The sequence below is a fragment of the Impatiens glandulifera genome, chromosome 3, assembly GCF_907164915.1.
Source record: "Impatiens glandulifera chromosome 3, dImpGla2.1, whole genome shotgun sequence".
NCBI classification, from domain to species: Eukaryota; Viridiplantae; Streptophyta; class Magnoliopsida; order Ericales; family Balsaminaceae; genus Impatiens; species Impatiens glandulifera.
Window position 1 is genome coordinate 60,174,954 of NC_061864.1, and position 21,869 is coordinate 60,196,822.

The window sequence follows — 21,869 nt, forward strand, 5'->3', positions numbered from 1 at the left end:
CATATATTTCAGAAAACAGTCGAACCCATTTGAAAACGGGTTGAAACCTGAATTAGTGATTCAAAACAGGTTTTTTATTGGTTTCTGAATCAGATCCAGATCTAGCTACACAAGTGTTTCCAAATGATGATTACAGACAATGAGATCTGAGCCTCTCCTTTCTTTCTTTCTTTCTTTCTTTCTTTCTTTCTTCTTTTACTTGTTCTTTGAAGCAACCAGAAATAGAAAGAAAACAAAAACTAGGACAATGATGTAAATTAAAGTACATGTGGATTTCGCACACCTTAAGTTCATATCGCCAACGCCCATTTTTCTCGAGCTTCCTCATCAGGAATTGGTTTGATATCTTTCGTCATTTTATTACATCAACAAACCAAATAACATTTTCCAGAACCCTCCTCGAGCTAGACATCACCCCCATAGATGTTCAAAAATTCAAATACTAAATAGTATGATGAATTTTGAAAGACTATATTTTATTCCAAGTGGATAATCTGCCTTGCATCACTAAATTATCGCAAAATTCTCATCTAACCTTCTTTATTCTTGACCTAGCCGCTTTAACAGAAAAATAGTATTAACCAAAATGAAAGCCATACCATACTCAACTAAGCATAACCTCATTCTCCAATTCCGTAAACGAAACTATATCACGCAAGACTCGATATATATCTTCCGTAAGAGGATGTGATTCATCCGCAGCTAAGAATTCATGAACCGCGTCACCAACCTCAATTGAACTACAACCAGGCATTTTCTTAACACCCTTTTCTCTCATCATACTTCTAACCTTAGTAACATCCAGCCATTTCTCCTTCTTTGAGTAAATACTCGTAAGATTCATGTAAATCCCACTATCGTTAGGATTCAAATTCAAGAGCTTCCTACCAGCAATCTGACCAAATTCGAGATTCCCAAACATCCTACAAGCATTTAGAAGTGCCCCCCAAGCTGCTTCATCCGGTTCCATTGGCATTTTCGTTATCCATTCATAAGCTTCTTCGATTAGACCGTTTCTACCAAGAACATCAACCATGCATGCATAATGCTCCATTTTTGGAGTCAAACCGAAATGTAATTCCATAGTTTCAAAATATTGCTTACCTTTCGCGGCTAACCCACCATGACTGCAGGCAGATAGAACCGCGATGAATGTTATGTCATCAGGGTTAAAACCGACATTTTGCATTGAGTTGAAAATTATGAGAGCTTTCTCGGCATACCCATGAGAGGCATAAGCCATGATCATCGAATTCCAAGTTATTAAATCTCTTTCTTTCATTCCATGAAAGATCTCTTCAGCCCCTTGAATATCACCACATTTAGCATACATGTCTATGAACGCGTTTGCTAAGATCAAACTGAGACGAATCTTGTTATTGTCAATGTAGAAAGACTTAATCTTTCGACCCTCTTCCATGAAACCCAATTGAGCACAAGCAGAAAGAACGCAGACCAAGGTGTTCTCGATAGGGATGAAACCTGCTTTCGTCATTTCATGGAAAAGCAAGACAGCGTTCTTCGGTTGGTTGTTTTGAGAGTATCCTGCAATCATAGCGTTCCAAGATACGATATTTCTATAAGGCATTTGATCGAAACATTCTCTTGCGAGCTTCAGATCGTTGTTTATGGAATAACCATTGATCATGCTGGTCCATGAGAATACATCCTTGACTTCCATCTTTCTGAAAATCTCTTCTGCAGTTAACAAGCAACCGCATTTTACATACATATCCAACAAGGCGTTCGTCAAATTCAGCGTTTGTTTCACATTTGTTGATTTCATATATTCATGAATAGATTTTGCAATAGTTAAATCCTTCTTTTGAGAACAAGCAGAAAGAACTGTGATCATTGTAATGTAGTTTGGTTCTATTCCACTTGATAACATCAGATTAAACAAATTCAAAGCTTCATCAGGCAAGTGATTCTGCGAATACGCATCGATCATTGTTGTCCAAGAAACAACATCTCTCTCAGGACTTTCGTCAAACACCTTAACTGCATTAAATAAACAGTCGCTGCGAGAATAAAAATGAATCAACGCATTTTGTACAAGTGAATCAGAGTCAAAACCCATCTTCCAACTCAAAGAATGAATCAATTCACCTACTTCTACCCTGCGAGATAATTCACATGCCTTGAGCGCAAAAACAAAGCTACGCCGGTCCATCTCAATTCTCTGTTCAAACATTCTGCGAAATAGAGAGAGACCAAGTTCGGGAAGATTAACTCTTGTGTAGCCTCTGATCATTGTATTCCACATATAAACATTGGGTTTAGAAATCTGCGAAAAGAGACGTATTGCGTGGTGTATATCTCCAGTTTCAGAGAGAGCGCAGAAAGTTAATACGCGGCTTACCGGGAAGAGATGAAAGATGAGGCCTGTTATTGTCATGTGACCTTGGATTTGCTTCAAATGTAGCATCGAATTGCAGGATTCGATCATATGAAGAACTGGATTTGTGATCAACAGAGTGGCGTTGGAGTTCCATTTCGGTTTTGGGTATGAGATTGAAGAAGAGAAATGTTGAGTGCGAGGCTTTAGAGTGAGGAAAGAGAAGCTTCGGATTGAGGTTTTGAAAGGAGAAAATCGTAGAGGATGGAAATGGAGAGCGGGTCTCATTCATATGATCTTAATTTTTGACAGGAATTTTTTGAAATCAAACATAATCGGGTCAGCATATCTCAAATAACCATTTTATTTTATTTTATTTTATTTTTATTTTTTTTAATAATAAAGGCTACCTTCCATATTCTCACCCTAACCTCACTCCATAATTAACTCCAAAATTACTTATTTATCCCTTTTACTTTTATATATTTACCTTTCTTATTTTATTTATTTTACTTATTTTATTTTATTTAATTATTAAGTTTTTTTTATTAAATATAATTAATTAATTAATTTTTAATATGTTTTTTTAACTTTATTTATTTAATTAAAAATACAAAATATTATTATTTTTATATTATAGTTATTTAAAATATATTTAATATTAAATTATTATTTAATAGATAATTTTATTTATAAAAAAAATTGAATCATTCAACTATTATTTTTATAAGTATTTTAATATATATATATATATAATTAATATAATAAAATATTAAATATTTATATTTTATTAAATCAAAACACATTTTAATATTTTATATATTTTAAACAATTATAATATAAAAATAATAATATTTTATATTTTTAATTAAATAAATAAAATAAAAAAATATTAAAAATTAATTAATTAATTATATTTAATGATAAAAAACTTAATAATTAAATAAAATAAAATATGTAAAATAAATAAGATAAGAAAGGTAAATATATAAAAATGAAAGAGATAAATAAGTAATTTTTGAGTTAATTAAGGAGTGGGGCGGGGTGGTAAAAACAATTTGCATAATAAAACCTCAATAAACTATTGTGTTTTATTCAATGTCATAATTATTTTTACAAATTTTCAAAATAAGAAGGTATTGATATCATGTGACAATATAATTAAAACTTTTGTAAATGAAAAATATATAACTTTTTCATAAATGTTTAGATCAAACTAATAAAATAATTTTTTTATATATATAGTAACTAAGCTTAGATTGTATGAGATGTAATTATATTTGTTGGATAGTATTTTTCTCAATTTTATATAAAAAAAAAAAATTGTAGAAGAGTTAAAAACACATTTCTTATTGACCTTTCATGATTTTTTAGCATTAAAGAAGGTCTCGTTTCTATTTTCTCCATCAGATTTGAATTATTGTTGTGTTTTGTTCAGCGTGACATGTTGGCTGTATCGAAATTTTCATCTCAAAATTTTGTGATCCGTATAATACTTTCAACCGTGAGTATGTTATTTGCTGCTCATACCATTCAATTGTATTGTTAATCATTTTTTAATATGTATGCGTCCACTCCTTAGCAACAAATGAGATAAAATTATCGAATTTATAACTATTTTTCATATTTTCAATAATGAGTTAGTTGATTTGATGTTTCATATACAGACGTCCTCTTACCAGTATCATCTTGTGATTTTTACGAATTTCTCACTATTTTGGTTATATATATCTATATAGATGGTAATTATCATTTGAAATTATCTTTTACAACATTGCTTATCAACTCTAGACTAAGTAAAATTTTAACTATTGCTAAAAAATATTGGATAGAGAGTTTTCTTACATTATTTTATTAAATTTTTTAACTTATCTTACTTCAACTTTTATTGTTTATGAACTCAAATTAATTTGTTATTATAGTGACCTCAACAAATTATTTGATTGTTGGATTTCTTTATAGAAGATTTTAATTTGTAAATTGTTATAATTTGATTTTAAAATAACCAATGGTTTGTATTGATTTTTGTAGATTTTATTTTATATTATTAATAAAAAAAAATTATATGTAATTAATTATTTAAAAAAATAAAAATTAAATCACACCCTCTAATTACTTTTGACATTTATAATGATAAATATTTTAAACAAGTGTTTAAAATAAATATAATATTAAAATATTTAAAATATCAAATTATCTATAGTTTACTAATAATACATTTCTCAAAAATAAGTTGAAAAGATTCTCAAATAAGAACAGGACCTTTCTTTCTCAAAGAGAATGGTCTAATGGCTCAGCCGATTTCATTTCAACGCCGCCCATATCCACTCCGTACGTCGGAGAACCTTCTTCTCCTTCTTCCTCTTTCACAATTCCAGCCGCCACTGCTCCTCCATAGTTACTAATATTCCCAAAAATCAACACCAAAACACCACCCAAAACAACCCAAAACACAGCACCAAAAGTTCTATCAATTCTCCCCACATTCCTCGTCGACGCCACGGCAAATCCCGCCCACGCACCGGCAACTCTTACCCACGAAAACCAAGCCGAAAACGCCCCTTCTTTCCCTTCCGGCGAACAATCCGATATTAAAACCCGACCGTACGCGTGAAGGATACCCGCCGCAGCACTCTGTACGGCAGCGAAAACCAGAACGTGCTTATTCTCCCAATGTTTGTTATGATGATAGAATCCAAATCCAGATGTGAATGCTGATAAGAGAAAACCCATAATCTGCATTTTAACTGCGTCTGCCCTAATTAGCTGTTGGATTGGTTGAATGGAAGGGAGAGAAACTAATTGGAAGATGAAATATGTTAGCCAGAATGATAGAATCTTGAACGGTGAAAAACATAACTGACCCACTAAAAACAGAATCCCGCCGGTGAAGATGCACATCGTGGAGAAGGAGGAGAGGAAAACGACGATTAGACTACCGGCGGCATGTGGGTATTTGAAAATGGAAATTGGGTGAGATTTTGGTGCTGGATATGGTACGCCTGGTCTATTTGAAGCGAATGTGTGAAGAATTCCGGCGACCCAAATCAAACCACTGAAAATCGAGACAACCCATAAGCTTAGGAATCCATTGGAGTGACGAAGCATATGGAAGGTGAAGGCGGAGATAACGGTGGAACCCACACAGCCGGCGGCAGTGGAATAGAGGGAAAGCCAGCCGGAGACGGCGGTTCTGTTTGGGAATTGTGATTTGGTGATCGGAGAACCGAGGAAACCGCGAACCATGAGACTGAGATGGCGGGTATGGGAGGCGGCGGCGACAGTGCCGGCGACGACGATGAGAGTTATGTATAGAGGGAAGATAGAGGCTGTCCGGAAAAACCCACTTGGTAGACAGGCGACGCCGCCGGCAGCAATTGCGGCGGCGGAGATGATTTGTTGGTTTCGACCGTAATCTAGGGGGATTGATATGATAGTTAAGATTGGTGCTGCAATTATAAGGCCGAGTAACCATGAAATTGATGTCCACTCTAATGGTGAAAAATGAATGCCATGGAATTTGATGGATTGGATTATTAGCCTTTCATATCTGCATTAATCAAACAAGAATATCAATTCTAAGTCTTACAAGTTACAATAGCTACAAATTGCTGTCATGTGATTTCAGGAGTTTATTCTAGTACATGATCATGCCTCGTGTAATCGAACTTGAGATATTTGATCTTATAGGTAAAACGGAAAGAACATTCTTTTTAAAGTATAACAAATGAAATAAATCTAACCCGAGTTGAGTTGAGAAAGTAAAATGAACTTACACTTGCATTTCCGATCTTTTGCAGGGTAAACCAATAGAAGTCATACCCCAATCATGGAGTTTTTCATCATCTTGTTTCGAGTTGAAGATTTGGCTAATAATGAGTGGGAAGACCATTGGAATAAGGACGGTGAAGATGAAATAAGAACACATTCCATACATGAACCAAGATAAGACTTCCCATTTTGTGGGTTTTTCTTGATTACCACCGTGAACACGATAAATCTCTTTAGCTCTTTGGATTTGCATTCCTACGCCATGAACATCCATTGCATTTGTGGTAGTCTCCACGCTTTGACTCTCCTCTTCAACCACCTCTAACCTAGGTCTTGGTGGAGTTGCGAGTTCCATGGTTGTTTTTCTTTTGTATTAATTATAAATGTTATGGGAAAATGAATGAAGGGTATAAGAAAGGTAAAATGAATTTGTGTCTTATTGGTGTCATTGTCTTAGCTGGATTGTGAAATTATCAATGAGTTTGCTGTAGAAAAGGCCTAGGTTTGATCAATATATATAGAAAGGCATATTCTTATTTCACTTCTTAGCCCCATAATGCATATATCTCTTAGTCTTGCTTTGATTGTCACGACATTTAACTTCATGTGAACAAAAATGTCAATGACGTGATTTTCTTTTTCAAAAGTAAATTGTTCAACTCATTTAAGAGTTATTTCGACAGCAAATGAATTGATCATGATATGAAAGTGGTGTTATGTTCTTGACGTAAACTTATTCAATAAATTAGTAATTATCTCTATAACATTTCTTAAAACAATACGATTAAAGGGAACATGAACAATATTTTTTGGGTACTAAAATTAGTATAATTGAAAATTTTATTCAAACATATATTCTTTACTAACATAAAACAATAGTAAAAACTTTAAATTGTTAAAAGTTATTATTTAAGAAAAAACTTATAAATACAAATGATAAATTTGATCACATAACATTCTAAAAATAGTGTTATTATCATTATAAAAAATATTTTTCAGATGAATTTAATTTGATAAGAAAATGAATATTCAGACTATAATAAGAGGTGAACGTGGTAAAGAATGCAAGAATATATTCAAAAATATATTTTCAATTAAAAAAACTAAAATTTTATTCTTTCAAGAATTTGAAAATAGATTGACTGTTTCTTATCAAAATTTTCATCTCCACATTTATCATTTAACATTCACTTAAATTAAGTTATTCTAACTTCGATTTGCTATCCTAATGAGCTATATATTTAACATTTTATTATTTTAATATATAAATAATATTTATATTTGATTTAAATCAATTAAATTATAAAATATTTAAAATTAATCAAATATATTTATTTAGGAAACATAAACTTAAAACTTAAACACCCATTAATCTTCTAAGAAGTATAAAACAAATAGAATAATTTTCTTTCTTTTCTTATACTCATTTTTGTCCAATGATCATACATTTCTTTTGAGTTAAAGTGTTATATACATTATGGGTTATTTTCCAGCAATTGTTAGGAGTTGTATCTCCTAAATCCGACCAACTTGAAACAATCTGTAAAAACACAAGAAAGAAGAACACAAGAAGACACATATTTATAATGGTTCACTCAAATTGAGATACATCAACTTCAGTCACAACCAGATTTCATTATGAAGAAGAAGAAAAAGGAATACAAAGTTTTTGTCTCACACTTTATCTCTCTAGAATTATCTCTCTCACTTGTAAATCCTTAATAATCACATATTTATAAGGTAAACATTCATGTAATAAACCTAAATAAATCTTGGTCAGGCCTAAGCCCAAAACCAAATATAAACTCAATAAACTCTAATTAACAATCGTAGAGTTTATTATAAGTGTATGCTCCATAACTCAACAATCTCCCACTTGGAGACTAACTTCATCATCTATCGATTGGTAGTGGCTTTCCATTCGGTGTCTTAACGAAGAAGACCAACTAAAGTTGCACACAACTTTAGTTTCTCATTTGTCATAATTTTCGTCAACATATCAGCTGGATTCTCACTCCCGGGAATCTTCTCAAGAACTAATACTCCATCTTCTAAAGCTGACCGGATGAAATGATAACGAACATGTATATGCTTCGTCCTGCCATGATAAACATGATTCTTTGCCAAATGAATGACACTCTGACTGTCGCATCTCAACACACTTCCCTCGTAGTCTTGACCCAATTCTCGCAAAAAGGGTTGTAACCACATCATCTCCTTAACAGCTTTTGTCACAGCAACATACTCTGCCTCAAAACTAGAAAGAGAAACAATCTTCTACAATTTTGAAACCTAACTGATTGTAGTACCTCCCAGTGTATAAATGTACCATGTTGTACTCTTTATACTATTAACATCACCACCATTGTCAGTATCAACATATCATTCCAAACTCATATTAGACTTTTAAAAACAAACGAGACCCGTACCTCCTCTTAAGTATTGTATTATCCACTTTACTACTTCTTAATGTTGTCTACCCTAGTTACTCATTAATTTTCTAACAACTCCCACTACATGTGTTATGTCTGATCTTGTGCAAACCATCGCATACATAATACAACCAATGACAAAGGCATACGGAACATTGATCATGTAATTTTTCTTCTCCTATGTTGAAGGCGATTGATCTTTAGATACTCTGAAGTGACTAGCTAAGGAGGAAGCAACTGGTTTTGCATCATACAAGTTGAACCTACTAAGAACTTTCTTCACATATTATTCTTGTGAAAGCTTAAGAACTTCTTCATCCCTAAAAATTCTCATCTCAAAGATTTGTTTTGCAGCACCCAAATCCTTCATTACAAACTTTTCAGACAACTCTTTCTTGAGCTTGTTAATCTCATACAAGCTTGCTACATCAATCAATATGTCATCAACTTAGAGGAGTAGAATAATGTACGATTTATCAAACCTCTTGATATAGAAACAATAATCAACTTCACACCTTAGAAAATTGTTACTTTTCATTAATCCCTCGAACTTCTTTTACCATTGCCTTGGAGCCTGTTTCAAACTATACAGACTCTTTTGAAGCTTACACACAAGCTCATATTTTCCTTTGATTTTAAATCCTTCTGGTTGTCGCATGTAAATTTCTTATCTAAATCACCATGAAGAAAAGTAGTTTTGACATTCATTTGTTGAAGATGAATGTCTTCTTTCACAACCAAAATAGTTCTGATTGTCATCAATTTAACTACTAGAGAGAAGATCTCATTGTAGTCAATACCTTCTTTCTGTTGAAATCATTTCACAACCAATCTTTCCTTATACCTCATGGTTTTATCATGTTATTCGTTAATCATAAAAATCCATTTGTTATGAAGTGTTTTCTTTCCCTTTGATAGCTTAGTGAGCTCCCAAGTCTGATTCAACGACAAATAGTCCTTCTCATCTTTTATCATAGACTCCCACATAACCGATTCATAGGATTGTATTGCTTCCTCATAACATTCAGGTTCACCTCTATCTGTCAATAAGATATAGTTCAGAGATGGAGACCACATCTCGAATGATTTTCGATTCCTTGACGATTTTCTCAACCGTATAACCGGTGTTTGCTGATTTGCCTCTAGGGTCACGTTCTCAACAATTTCATCTTCAAAATCACACTAGTCTTCTTCGATAGTCGGTATATATTCAGTTGAAAATTCTCTCAAATTGACTGTACCAGTCTCTTTCAACTTGGAATCACCATCTGATGTCTTTCCAACACAATCTTTGTAGAGAACCTACTTATTGAAGATAACATTCCTGTTACGAATGATCTTCCGATTTTAATTATCCCAGAAACGATAATCAAACTCGATATCACCATAACCAATGAAAAACATTTATTAGACTTTGGATCAAGCTTGCTCCTATCACATTCATTAATATGAACATATGATAAACAATCAAACACTTTCAAATAAGAAAGTTTTATCTTTTTATTTCTCCAGACTTTTTCAGGATTTCTAAATTCAAGAGGAACAGAGGGTCCCCTGTTTATCATGTAGGCAACAATATTGATAGCTTCTGCCCATAAGGTTTTAGGTAGCCTTGTATGTAATCTCATGCTCCTAGCACGTTTGTTCAATGTTCGATTCATCCGTTCAACTACTCCATTCTCTTGAGGTATTCAGGGAACAATCTTCACCATACTGATCCCATTCACATCACAACACTTTTTGTAATATGAATTGATATATTCACCTCCGTTGTCGGATTTCAAGCACTTAACCTTCTGATTTATTTCATTTTCAACCAAAGCTTTTCACTTCTTGATAATAACAAATACTTCAGACTTATGCTCCATAAAATATACCCATACATTTCTTGTTGAATCATCTATAAATGTCACGTAGTATTGTGATCCACCAATAGAAGAAATAGGTGCAAGTCCCCACACATCAATGTGTACCAACTCTAACATTTCTTTCTTGAGCTCCTTCCCAATCTTTAAGAAACTTACTCGTTTTTGTTCTCCAAGTATGTAGTTTTCACATAACTGATGTTCAACAGACTTCAGTTCTGGAATTTGTTGATTCTTCAAAAGAATTTTCATTCTTTTTTTGCTCATATGGCCCAATTTTGTAATGCCACAGCTCACTGTTCTTCGAATCATCAACTACAACATCAATTGTTTCTCTACACGTTGAAGTCGTGTATAACGTTCCAGTTTTGTGATCTCGAGCAACAATTATTGCTCCTTTAGTCACCTTCCACGCACCATTTCCACAACTGAAATTGTGACATTCTTCATGAAATTGTGTGATAGAAATCAAATTGCGTATTAAACATGGAATGTGTCTCACCTTATTAATCTTCTAAACAAAATCGTTTTCCATCTTCAATTTGTTGTCCCTAATGCCAACAATATCTAGTGGCTCACCATCTGTGAGATAAACTTTACAACAGTTTCCAACTACATAATTCTCCATTAAATCTTTATGGGTAGTGGTGTGGAAAGACGCTCCCGAGTCCAAAACCCATGAATCTACCGGGCTATCAAAAGACAAAAGTAATGCATCAGTGACAGTTTCTGTAACAACATTGACTGCATCATTTTTATCATCACCGTTTCTCTTTGATGTTTTTCCGTTCCTCTTCAAATGACCCAATTTACCACAATTTCAGCATTTCAATGTCCGCTCAGACTTGGACTGACTCCTCCTACTCCTCGATATAGACATACTCTTACCTTTGTTGAACATTTTCTCCTTTACTATTAATATTTGTTATGTCATTTACTATGGCTATATTTTTATTTATTAATTATTTGCTCTGTGATAAATTGTTTATATATTTTATTTATTAATTCTTAATAGATTGTAGATAAAGAATGAGGCATGACAATGAGTAATCCAGTTAACCTTTTTAAATAAATACTAACTATTATTTATTAAATTCCACCACGGTAGTGGCTGTCAGAATTGACTTAATCAAAATGTTATGGATTAAATTTTATTTAAAAATATTTTGAATTTAAGCAAGAGATGTCACTGTAAATATCATGCTAATTCTCCTTTAATACTAACAAAAATAAATAAAATTATTTATTAAAGAAAATAATCTTTAAATAATATAGTATTTTTATACAAGATTCTATCCTAATTAAATTATTTATCAAATCAAGTAAATTCAATTTACTTTAAAAATATCATCAAATATTAATACTTTATAAATAATTTTATTAAATAACTTAACTTTTTTTTATAGGTAATACCAAAAAAAATTATTTAAATAATTTAGATGAATTTATTTAAATTTAACCCGAATCCTAACCAGATTGATGACATCTTGATACATAATTAATGAAGATTGTTTGAGATAAAATTTTCTATTTTTCCAAGTTTTATTTATATGTATTAGAAATGGGATGTAGATTGTAGATAAAGAATGAGGTATGACAATGGGTAATCCAGTTATAACCTTTTAAGTAAACATTAACAATTATTTATCAAAGAAAATAATCTTGTATTCTTATAGAAGATTCCATCATAAATAAATTATTAAATTAATCAATTTATCAAATTAAGTACTTTTTATTTACTTTTTTTTTAAAAAATCATTAAATATTAATACTTTATAAATATTTTCATTAAATAACTTAACTTCTTCTTTTTTTATAAATAATACCAAAAAGATTATTTAAATAATTTAGATGAATTTATTTAAATAACTCAAATCCTAACTAAACTAATGACATCTTAATACATAATTATTGAAAATTTTTAGTGATAAATTATCTATTTCTCCAAATTCATTTTATTTATCTATTTTTTATTTTGAAAGTTAGTCCCGACTCTTCCTTAAACTTAAAACATTTTAAGTAAGAAAACTATTTGAATAGATTTTCAAGTTATTATTTTTTTTATTATTGCTTGGATACTCTTGGCATATATTTATTTTTAATTCATGTAGTATGATTTAGAACAAAATAATTAACATAAACATCATTATTAAAGAAACATTGGACAATGTATGAATGGGATGATATAGTTCATATTACCTAATTCTCTCCATATGTCAAGCTAATAGTAAATTGTCAATTTATTCTTCAAGACACAGCCAAGACTAATGAATGTGCTTACTCCTTTGAGCAATCCTTAGGTTTGAAAGATATAGTGCCAAGCTTAAGATCATATCCTATCAAGAAGTTCATTTGTGCCAAGTTCCCCAATATGGGTATTTCATCATTTGGGAGCATAGCCAAGCACGCCGCATTTCCACTCAAAACGAAAATATTCGAAGACAACAATTTCACGTCAGCGCCACCAGCAAAATGGGCAGTGATAGTTGGTGGTTTGAAGCTCTTGTTATTTTTGTAGCAAAGACTAAGAATTTGTTCAGGATCCTCAATTGGCACGGCATGAATCACACTTTTCAATGCATGCTCTAGCTCTTTCAACGTTTGTGATGGTAAGATAGTCAATGTAGTGCCTGAATCAATTATCATATTACCTTTCTCACCATTAAGAGCTTCTCCTGATTCAAATAGTCTTATCTTTTTGTGGCCAACACTAATCGCTTCCAATGTGAGGTAATAGAAAGTGTCTCCCCTCCTTCTGACCAAGGGTGTGGACACCACCCCGGAACCAAAAACACGCGCATTTGAGCCAAAGTTGATCGTGCTACTCACATTAGACAAACTGTTAGGCACAAGACAATATGAGAACTTTCCATCGATAGTTTTATCAAGCTGGGTAACGAGAGAAAGGGGTCCACCTCCAAGCCCGATGATGCCTGCAGTGTTTGGTTGGAATGAGCCTCGGCTATTGTGCGAGCACCCATAGGCCAAATTCGGGATCGAGACTCCTCCCATGGTATAAGTTTCCAAGGCTAGGACTCCGGTGCTTCTGGAACTATCGCCGTAGGCTAAATTGTATACGCAACTTTTTGTGTCCCTTGAACATGTATGCGATTCATCTAAGGATTCACATGCACTAGAACCACATGGTTGTGGTCTAAAAGTTGAAGATTTCTTCGAATTGAAAATGGGTTGATCTTGCTCGAAGCAGTTGTCGCATGGCATGCACTGGGTCCATGTAATATCGCTACCTGTGTCAACGATTGCCAATTGCTTGAAGGGCGGTGTGCCAATGAAAAACTCCATGAGGTACTCTCCATTACCTGGAAAGACTTTTGTGTTTATGTTTGAATTGTTTGTATGATTATGGGCCGACTTAAAATGAGACAAACGGGACATAGATCGACGGATAGCTCCAACCATGCGGTCTGAGTGGCTGATAGACGGGTCGTGAAATGGCGACTCGGGTGAATCTCTATGGATGAATTTGGTACTAAAACCATTCAATGCATTTGTAGAAAAGATGGCTGAAAATTGTAACAAGAGATATAAAACTAAGGTTGCATTGTAGAAAGAAAGGCTAGTCATATTGAAACAAGACCAAGAAAAAAAGAGAGAAGGTAAGTTGTAGATGTTGAGAATGTAGAATATATAAAAAGTAAGATAATGATAATATAATTAAATAATTAATTGAAGAGATAAATATATATTACTTAATTGTTTATTAGATTACCATGATCTTGAATACTGATTAAATTTACACAATCTCCTTAATTAATTATAGCACATTTAATGATTTGAAAGATAAATATAGATATTATCATATTGAATGTAACTTTTTTTAAAAAAAAAAAAAAAAAAAAATATTTTTAATGTTGTAAGTTGTGCCCAAATAATTAATTTGGTTCATGTAACCTCTCTTTTTAATTAAAAAAGGGTCAATATATTTTATATATTATTAAAATATATTTATAATATATATTAATATTAACAAAATCTTATCTTTCAATTAAAAAATTAAAATATTTACAAATTATTAATAAATCAATTTAAAATTTAAATATTATTATAGACACCCAAATTTTATCTCTATTTATAATTAACATTTGGACTCATTTGAATAAAGTAAAATATAGATAAATCAAAAAAATGAAAAAAAAATTAAAATGAATTTTAACTATTTATTAAAATGAATTAAAATGAATTAAAATGAATTAAAATTTGTGTTAGATTTTTGTTTTGCATGTAACAAAAATAAATAAATGTAAAACACATTAAAAAAGTCCTAGATGCAACCCAAAATTCCAAGTCAAATGAGGTATGCCCCCAAGAACGAGAAGAGATATAAAAATGGAGGTAGCTTTACTGGAGGAGGGATTTTTGGACAGAGGTTGGCACAACACCCAGACCCGAGAAAAGAAGAGAAAGAGAGAGATGGGAGGGGCAGTGAAAGTCTTGAGGAAGACCAAAGGGCCATTGAGGAACACGCTCGAGCTCGATAGAAAGTCCTCAATCTACGTGGTGTTAGAATCTTTAATCTACCTCTTTAATCTTAATATATATGTTATAAATTAAGATAATTTATAGTTTTGAAACATATAAATACATTGATCGGTAATGAATAACGGCTTATTAAGTCGTTATTCAGATATTCTCTACATCTTGGATCTCTCAATTTTAATTCTGAATCTGGATCAGAATGTCAGATATGAGTGAGGTTTATGCATTTTAATCCTTTGTGGATAGACCACGAAGGTTCTTGAGAGTGAACAAACATTCTACATCTAGTCTGATGAGTTTAACGTAATAGGTAGACTATTTATATGGGTTGAGGACCTAGCCATAATATATCAATTTACTATTAAATCAATCCACAATATACTACGATAATTTGTAGTTGCGAAAACATACATAGATTAGTAATAAAGAACGGTTCATGAAGTCGTTATTCAGATATTCTCTAGATCTTGGATCTCCCTTAGATCTCCAAATTTTAGTTCTAAATCTGAATCGGAATGTCAGACGTGGATGGGGTTTATGCATTTCAACCTTCTGTCGATAGCCCTCGAGTTTTCTTAAGAGTGAACAAGAATTCTACATTTAGTCTAATGAGTTTAACATAATAGGTAGACTATTTTAGAGCGGTCAGACGGGCCAACCCATGGCGGGGCGTTCCTACCCACCAAAACTATTGTTTGACGGGTCGACGGCGGGCCGACCCACCATCCCGGAGGGCTGAAAATTCCCAACCCAACCCAAGGTGGGTTGCGGGTTAGGCAGGACAACCCACGGGTTGTCTCACTACAAATAAAAATAAATAAAAATCATTAATAGTTCGATAAAACAAGAGTTCAAGAACATGATCAAATAATCATAATAAACACCAAACAATAGTTTTGTCTATCGTTACACATTAATTGACCAAACAGTTTAACAAAGTAACTAAAATTTGAAAAATTCATTTGAGAAAAGTTAAGTATTTTGTTGTTCAATTTCCAATCACTGTCAACAAAATGGACAGTCAAACAAATAACCCCTCATTAGTAAATGCTATCCACAAATCTGAAATTAAACAAACTATGTTTTTAATGGTAGCGAAAACATGCTTAAAATTCTCTTTCTCTCTCATGCATGTAGAATCGGTTAATATCAGAAACAACAATATTTCTAGAAATAAAAGCACCATCGTGATTTACATGCTTCATCTAGGCTCTAATACCAGAATAATCAACAAATACACATGGTAAATCACGTCTAATGATTGCACAAATCAGTAGCTCACGTGAAATCTTTTTGTCTATTTTCTTAGACTTCATCTTTCCATCTTGATCAAGAATAATTTTTCCTACGTCGTGAAACTTCAATTTGTTGCAAGTTTTAACATGATGCCACAATGTAGAAGTATCATAATGTTTACCCCCACATTTATATTTTTTTTACATCCATTACATTCAGATTTTTCTATATTATCAATTCCCTTCATTTTCTTAAAATACATCCAAATATCATAATATTCTCAAGACTTTTTAGATGACTCTTCATCATGCTTAGAACTTTCAAATTCATCAACATCCAAATTAATACCTTGATTTTGAGAGGAGTCCATTTCGAGAATGAATCTGTTATTTAACAGAATATTAAGTTTCAGACTTTCAGTGTGAAGCCTTTGGAACTGGAACCAAGTTTGAATCCACAAACCCTTCAAGGTGAGAACGAAAAAAAAAGATGGAACAAATATGTAGTCAGTGGTCAATGAGCGAAGTATTAAGTATTGACTGCTGTAGTCTGGAACCAAGTTTGAATCCACGAACCCTTGAAGGCGAGAACGAAGTGAAGAAATGCAGAATAAATAAGTAGTCAGCGACCAATGGCCGAAGTATTAAGTATTGACTGTTGTAGGTTGCTTGAGAGAGAAAAACAACTAAGGCTATAAATCAGATTAGATTTTTTTTTGCCAACCCACGGGTCAACCCAAGCTCGACCCGCCTAGGCCCACGACCCGAACGGGATGGCCCGTGTAGGCCCACTTTCAAATGGGTTGCTAATATTTTAATTCAACTCGTCTAAATTGTTTGGCGGGGCGGGCCAACCCAATGAGCCTAACCCAAATTAACGGCTTTGACTATTATATGAGTTGGGGATCTAGTCTTAACAGGCCCGGCCCAGGGGTAAGCCCAACAAGACTCTGGGCTAGGGCAGACCTATCCCCTGGGCAGCCCAATGATTCTAAAAAAAATTAGTCTATAACTGTTTTATACATTTCCTTTCCTTAGCCTCTAAAGAGTTTTTTTTTTCTTTTCCTTTTTCATTTACCTTTTCTCTCTATCATTTTAATACTCTCATTATCATCATAAATCTTTTTCTTTTATATTATTTTCTTATAATTTCCTAATTTAATATATTTCTTTTAAATTCTATAAACTTCTTATATTTACTTATAAATTGAATAGAGTATATTTTAATTTTATTAATTTTATTTTTAATTTCTGAATTAGTTTTCAATTTTATTAAAGAATTTTTTAATTTAAAATATATTTTAATATTTTATTATAGTTATATGATTTTGATTTTTTGAAAATTAAGTATTTAGGTTAAATATTACTATGTTAGTAAAATAGTAGTTAATATGTTATTGTTAATAGTTAATAGTTAATGTTAGTATAATAATATTGTAGTTTTGTAATTACTTAGCATCAATATAAGGAAATTAGGAATTTATTTTTAAAATACTTAATCTCCCTTACATTCAACCCTTATATTCAACATTGTTGTAATGACTATGGCCTATGTGTAGCTTTGAAAGATTTGTATTTGATAATTATCTCAATTGTAGATATATATAATTCTTAAAATAATAAAGAAACTATGTTTAGTTTTACAAAATCAATTATGTTAGCATGTTAGAGTAGTAAACTTGGTAAATAATGTTAGTTTATATTTATGTTAAATTTTGAGTTTGGAAATTAGGGTTTAGGAACTATGTATTTATGTTAAATATAAATAATGTTATAACATCGACTAATTTCTCATTGTTGTCATTTACAAATTAAGTATGTTACCTCACTTTTGTAAAAAAAAAAAACAATTATGTTAGCATATTAGGCTAATAAATTTAGTAATTAATATGATAGTTATTAGATTGCAAGTTTACAAATTAAAATTTAGGATTATGTTATATAAAATAATTATATAACTCATAACATTTTTGTTAAATTGTTATTTAAATCAAAATAGAGCAAGGTTTTTTAAAACAAATTTCCGGATCTTATAATAGAAGAAATAAGCATAATGCAATGAAAAAGTCACTAGTGGGATCCATTTCTAAACTATTCAATGAAAAAAATAAAGTTTTATCCTTCATGTTCGATTCTTAAAGTTGAAGACATAAGTAATGAAAAAAATGATACGATTAGAGATGAAGAAACAAGTGATGAACAAAATCATGTCATTAGAGATTAACGTGATAGTGAAAAAGATGATATATTCTTCAAGAGATTTTCAACCACCGACAAATGATATAATCTTAGAGATTAAGGAGTTAACGAATAAAATGAGCATAAAAGTATAAATGAAGAAAATGAGAAAAAAAAAGAAGATAATGATGAAGAAAATGAGAAGGAAGAGGAGGGTGTTAAGGTGATTATGAGGATGAATGTGTTATTAGATATGTGAAATCGGGACTGTGGAGAAGTATTAACGAGCAAAATGAGGATAAGGTTACTTATTTGAGGTCCAATTAAGATTATAAAAAAAATGATACATTTTCAAGAGAAAGTGTTCGAGAGGACACTTTTTTTATTTTATGGCTTAAGTATATTATTTAAACTTAACAATTATTATTTATACAAGTTAAATAAAATGGTGGGTCTAGGGCAGACCAATATTGTGGGCGCACTGAGTCTTAATATACTAATTTAATATGCAAACATATCTTTATATATATATATATATATATATATATATATAAATAATGATGCTTAATTTTTAAAGTGTCCAGATTTCCGGGTCGAGAGTTGTGGTTAATTTGGATATATATGTGAGAGTAATGGATATTTGGGTCGGATTGTGGGTTGACCCACCAATAAACTTAAAACGGTTAAAAATAAAATTAAAAATACTATAAGTATGGTTCGAACTTGCAACCTAACAAAACAAGTACAACCCATAAAAATGCTATAGGTATGTTTTGAACTTGCAACCTAACAAAACAAGTACAACCCTTTAACCAACTAGGCTAATAACACTTTATATTTTAAATTTGATGAACACAGTTGTTCATCAATAATTTTTAATTGATCATAATTCTCTTTTGACTATACGCTATAGATTTCACTATTATTAGTGAGTAATAATGACAGAATTTCGTCAAATTTATAGAGATAGGGGACATAATTCATATGGATATAGTGAGTCTCGCATGTGCTACTTTAATGTTAGTTTTTATATTTTCTCTTTTACTCGTAGTATGGGGAAGAAGTGGACTCTAAAAGTCAAACTAATTGAGTTGAGAAATCAAACTGTATTAATTGTTTTAGAGATCGTTATACAATGTTAGAGTAAATAAATACTTGAGTCGGATTGTGGGTTGACCCGCCCATAAACTTAAAACGATTAAAAATAAAATTGAAAATGCTATCACATTTTTACCGTAATATTTTTTAACGATTTTTTATATTATTACTCGTGAAAATGAATGTGATACATGCTAGTTTATTATAGATGTCTAAATAAGCTCATAACATTTATATTTTAATATATCACTTTAATTGAGTTTTAATTTTTTATGATAACAACTAATATACAATTATTAAATAATATATTTATTCAAATATTGAAATTAATTTAAACACGCGGCGCTAAAAAAAAAACGAAAGGTTGGATGCTTCAATCCGAAAATTTTTCGTCAAAGTCGGTAGGAAACCACGAAATTATGGTTAACTTCATTTCGTGGACTGCTGTCTAGAAGAGGTCAAAAAAGGTATGCCTTGAAAGAGGAGGGTGGTGGTGAGAAACATAAGAAGAAGGGGAGATCAAAGAAAATGGATTGAATTTTAGGGAGAAGAGGGGGCGAAAAGAAACAAGATAATTGATTTTGGTTCTTTGGAGCAATTCAAGATTTTCAACCCTCAAAATCCGGGGATTCTGTTTATTGCAAGACCAATTACCAATTGGAGTTTATTCTTGAGGTTATTAGCTAGCTGTGTAAGTCCATAATTTGATTCATTATGTAAAGTCCCGAAATTTTCAAAAAAAAAAAAAAAAATCAATTTAGTCAAAAATAACATTTCTGAGTTTTAGCTTTCTATTATTCAATCTCTTGATGTAGTTGAATTTTATACATACTATAGTTCTTAATTGTCATCATGTTTACATTTATGTTCAAAGCTCCCTTGGTATTTGAATTGTAATAAGTGAATTACACTTATGTTTATGTATCGTTTTTGAATCGATTTCCTCAATTTGTCAAGAATAGCTGCCTGTTTCTTGGCGTAAGTTTTGTTGTAATTGTACATGAGAAATTGTGTTTGATATTGACTTTTGTTTAACAAATATTTCAACTTGTACCTAAGTTTTAAATATGCTTTTTAGAACATAAAAAAATGGAAGTCCCAGATTTGACCCGCCTTGCCTCATGTCGAGTTTGTTTCCATTTTGATTTTTTTATATCTTCCTTTTAAATGTCTTAATTAATTTTTAAAAAATCAAAAAAATTATAAAACACCAAAAAAAAAAAAAAGTATTTCTAATAAAAACAATAAATAATTTTGAATGCAGATCCGAATTTATCTTTCTTTTAAAACTAACATTTCATTTATTTTCTATGTACCATTTTCGAGCATCGCTAATCCCCTATATGTATTAGTAATTTTATTTGTATTTTAGATTTAAGACTCATGACAATAACATAGACACATGTCGTAGGATCAAAAATATACAAGTCTTAGTCACATGTTTATATTTGAATTTATCCTTAGTATCATGTTTTAGGATATGATAAATAAATAATGTGTAAAATAATATATTTGTTTAAAAATTACCAAAAATTTAAAGTCGAGACCATTATTTGATGGACATGTGAGATATAACGCTGATATATTTTTTTTTATCATATGTAACAAAGCACTGAATCAAGAACATAATATTTAAAATGCGTTTAAACACGAAAAATAATTTTGTTTCTTAATTTCTCGATATATAAATTAAGTGATGACTCTAAAAAGTCATAGTTAATCTAAATCAACGATTTTGAAAACACTCTAGTAAAGTCTGTCATTTTGGTTCATCGTCTCACTCGAGACTCGAGAGTAAGGTGAATTATGAGGCATGACTATCGAGTTTGAAAACCTCTTTATGTAAGGACAAATTCATGATTTTTTTAGGCTATAAAGATTATAGGTATTACATTATTACGGGTAATAAGTTAGCATATTAATTGAACCTATCCACGAATACCCTTACTAAAATAAATATAAAAGATTTAAAAAGTGATTAGAATACCCGGTTTAAATAACAAATTTATATATTTAAAATTTTATCTCGTATTATTGAAAATGTAACAAAAAAGAAAAAAAAATCTATAAAATTTAACAAACTCTTACATATTATTTAAATTATATACTTTATTCTTTATAAAATAAAATTTATCTATTATAGAATCCGAATCAATATTTTCAACAAACTCTCGTTCAATATAAATTATCAAAGTCAAAAAGACTCAAAAACAAATCGAATCAATCAATCAATTAATAATTTGATGGCTTGTTTGTTTCAACTAATGTGCGACACAATTCAATGATGGAAAACATTTGAAAATTCTCATTATGACATTAATTTTATAATGCTAAGTTAGGATCTGAGATAATGTATTTCTTGTTCACTAGAGTATTATGCATAATACTTTTCGATCAATTTATAAATATCTTCAATTTTAAATGAATTATAATTAAGTGTAGAGTCTAAAGAAGA

At 31.1% G+C, this 21,869-nt stretch overlaps 2 protein-coding genes across 2 annotated transcripts; both read right to left on the reverse strand.

The window, feature by feature from the left end:
- Positions 1–436: 436 nt before the first annotated feature.
- Positions 437–2,643, reverse strand: LOC124932019 (pentatricopeptide repeat-containing protein At2g22410, mitochondrial-like). The gene has a single exon (XM_047472614.1). The coding sequence runs from the start codon at positions 2,624–2,626 to the stop codon at positions 605–607; it is 2,022 nt and encodes a 673-aa protein (XP_047328570.1). The 5' UTR covers positions 2,627–2,643; the 3' UTR covers positions 437–604.
- A 10,040-nt stretch (positions 2,644–12,683) lies between these two features.
- On the reverse strand, positions 12,684–13,991 carry LOC124930535 (aspartic proteinase CDR1-like). Its single transcript, XM_047470869.1, has one exon. It carries the CDS (start codon positions 13,989–13,991, stop codon positions 12,684–12,686), a length of 1,308 nt encoding a protein of 435 aa, XP_047326825.1.
- Positions 13,992–21,869: the final 7,878 nt, after the last annotated feature.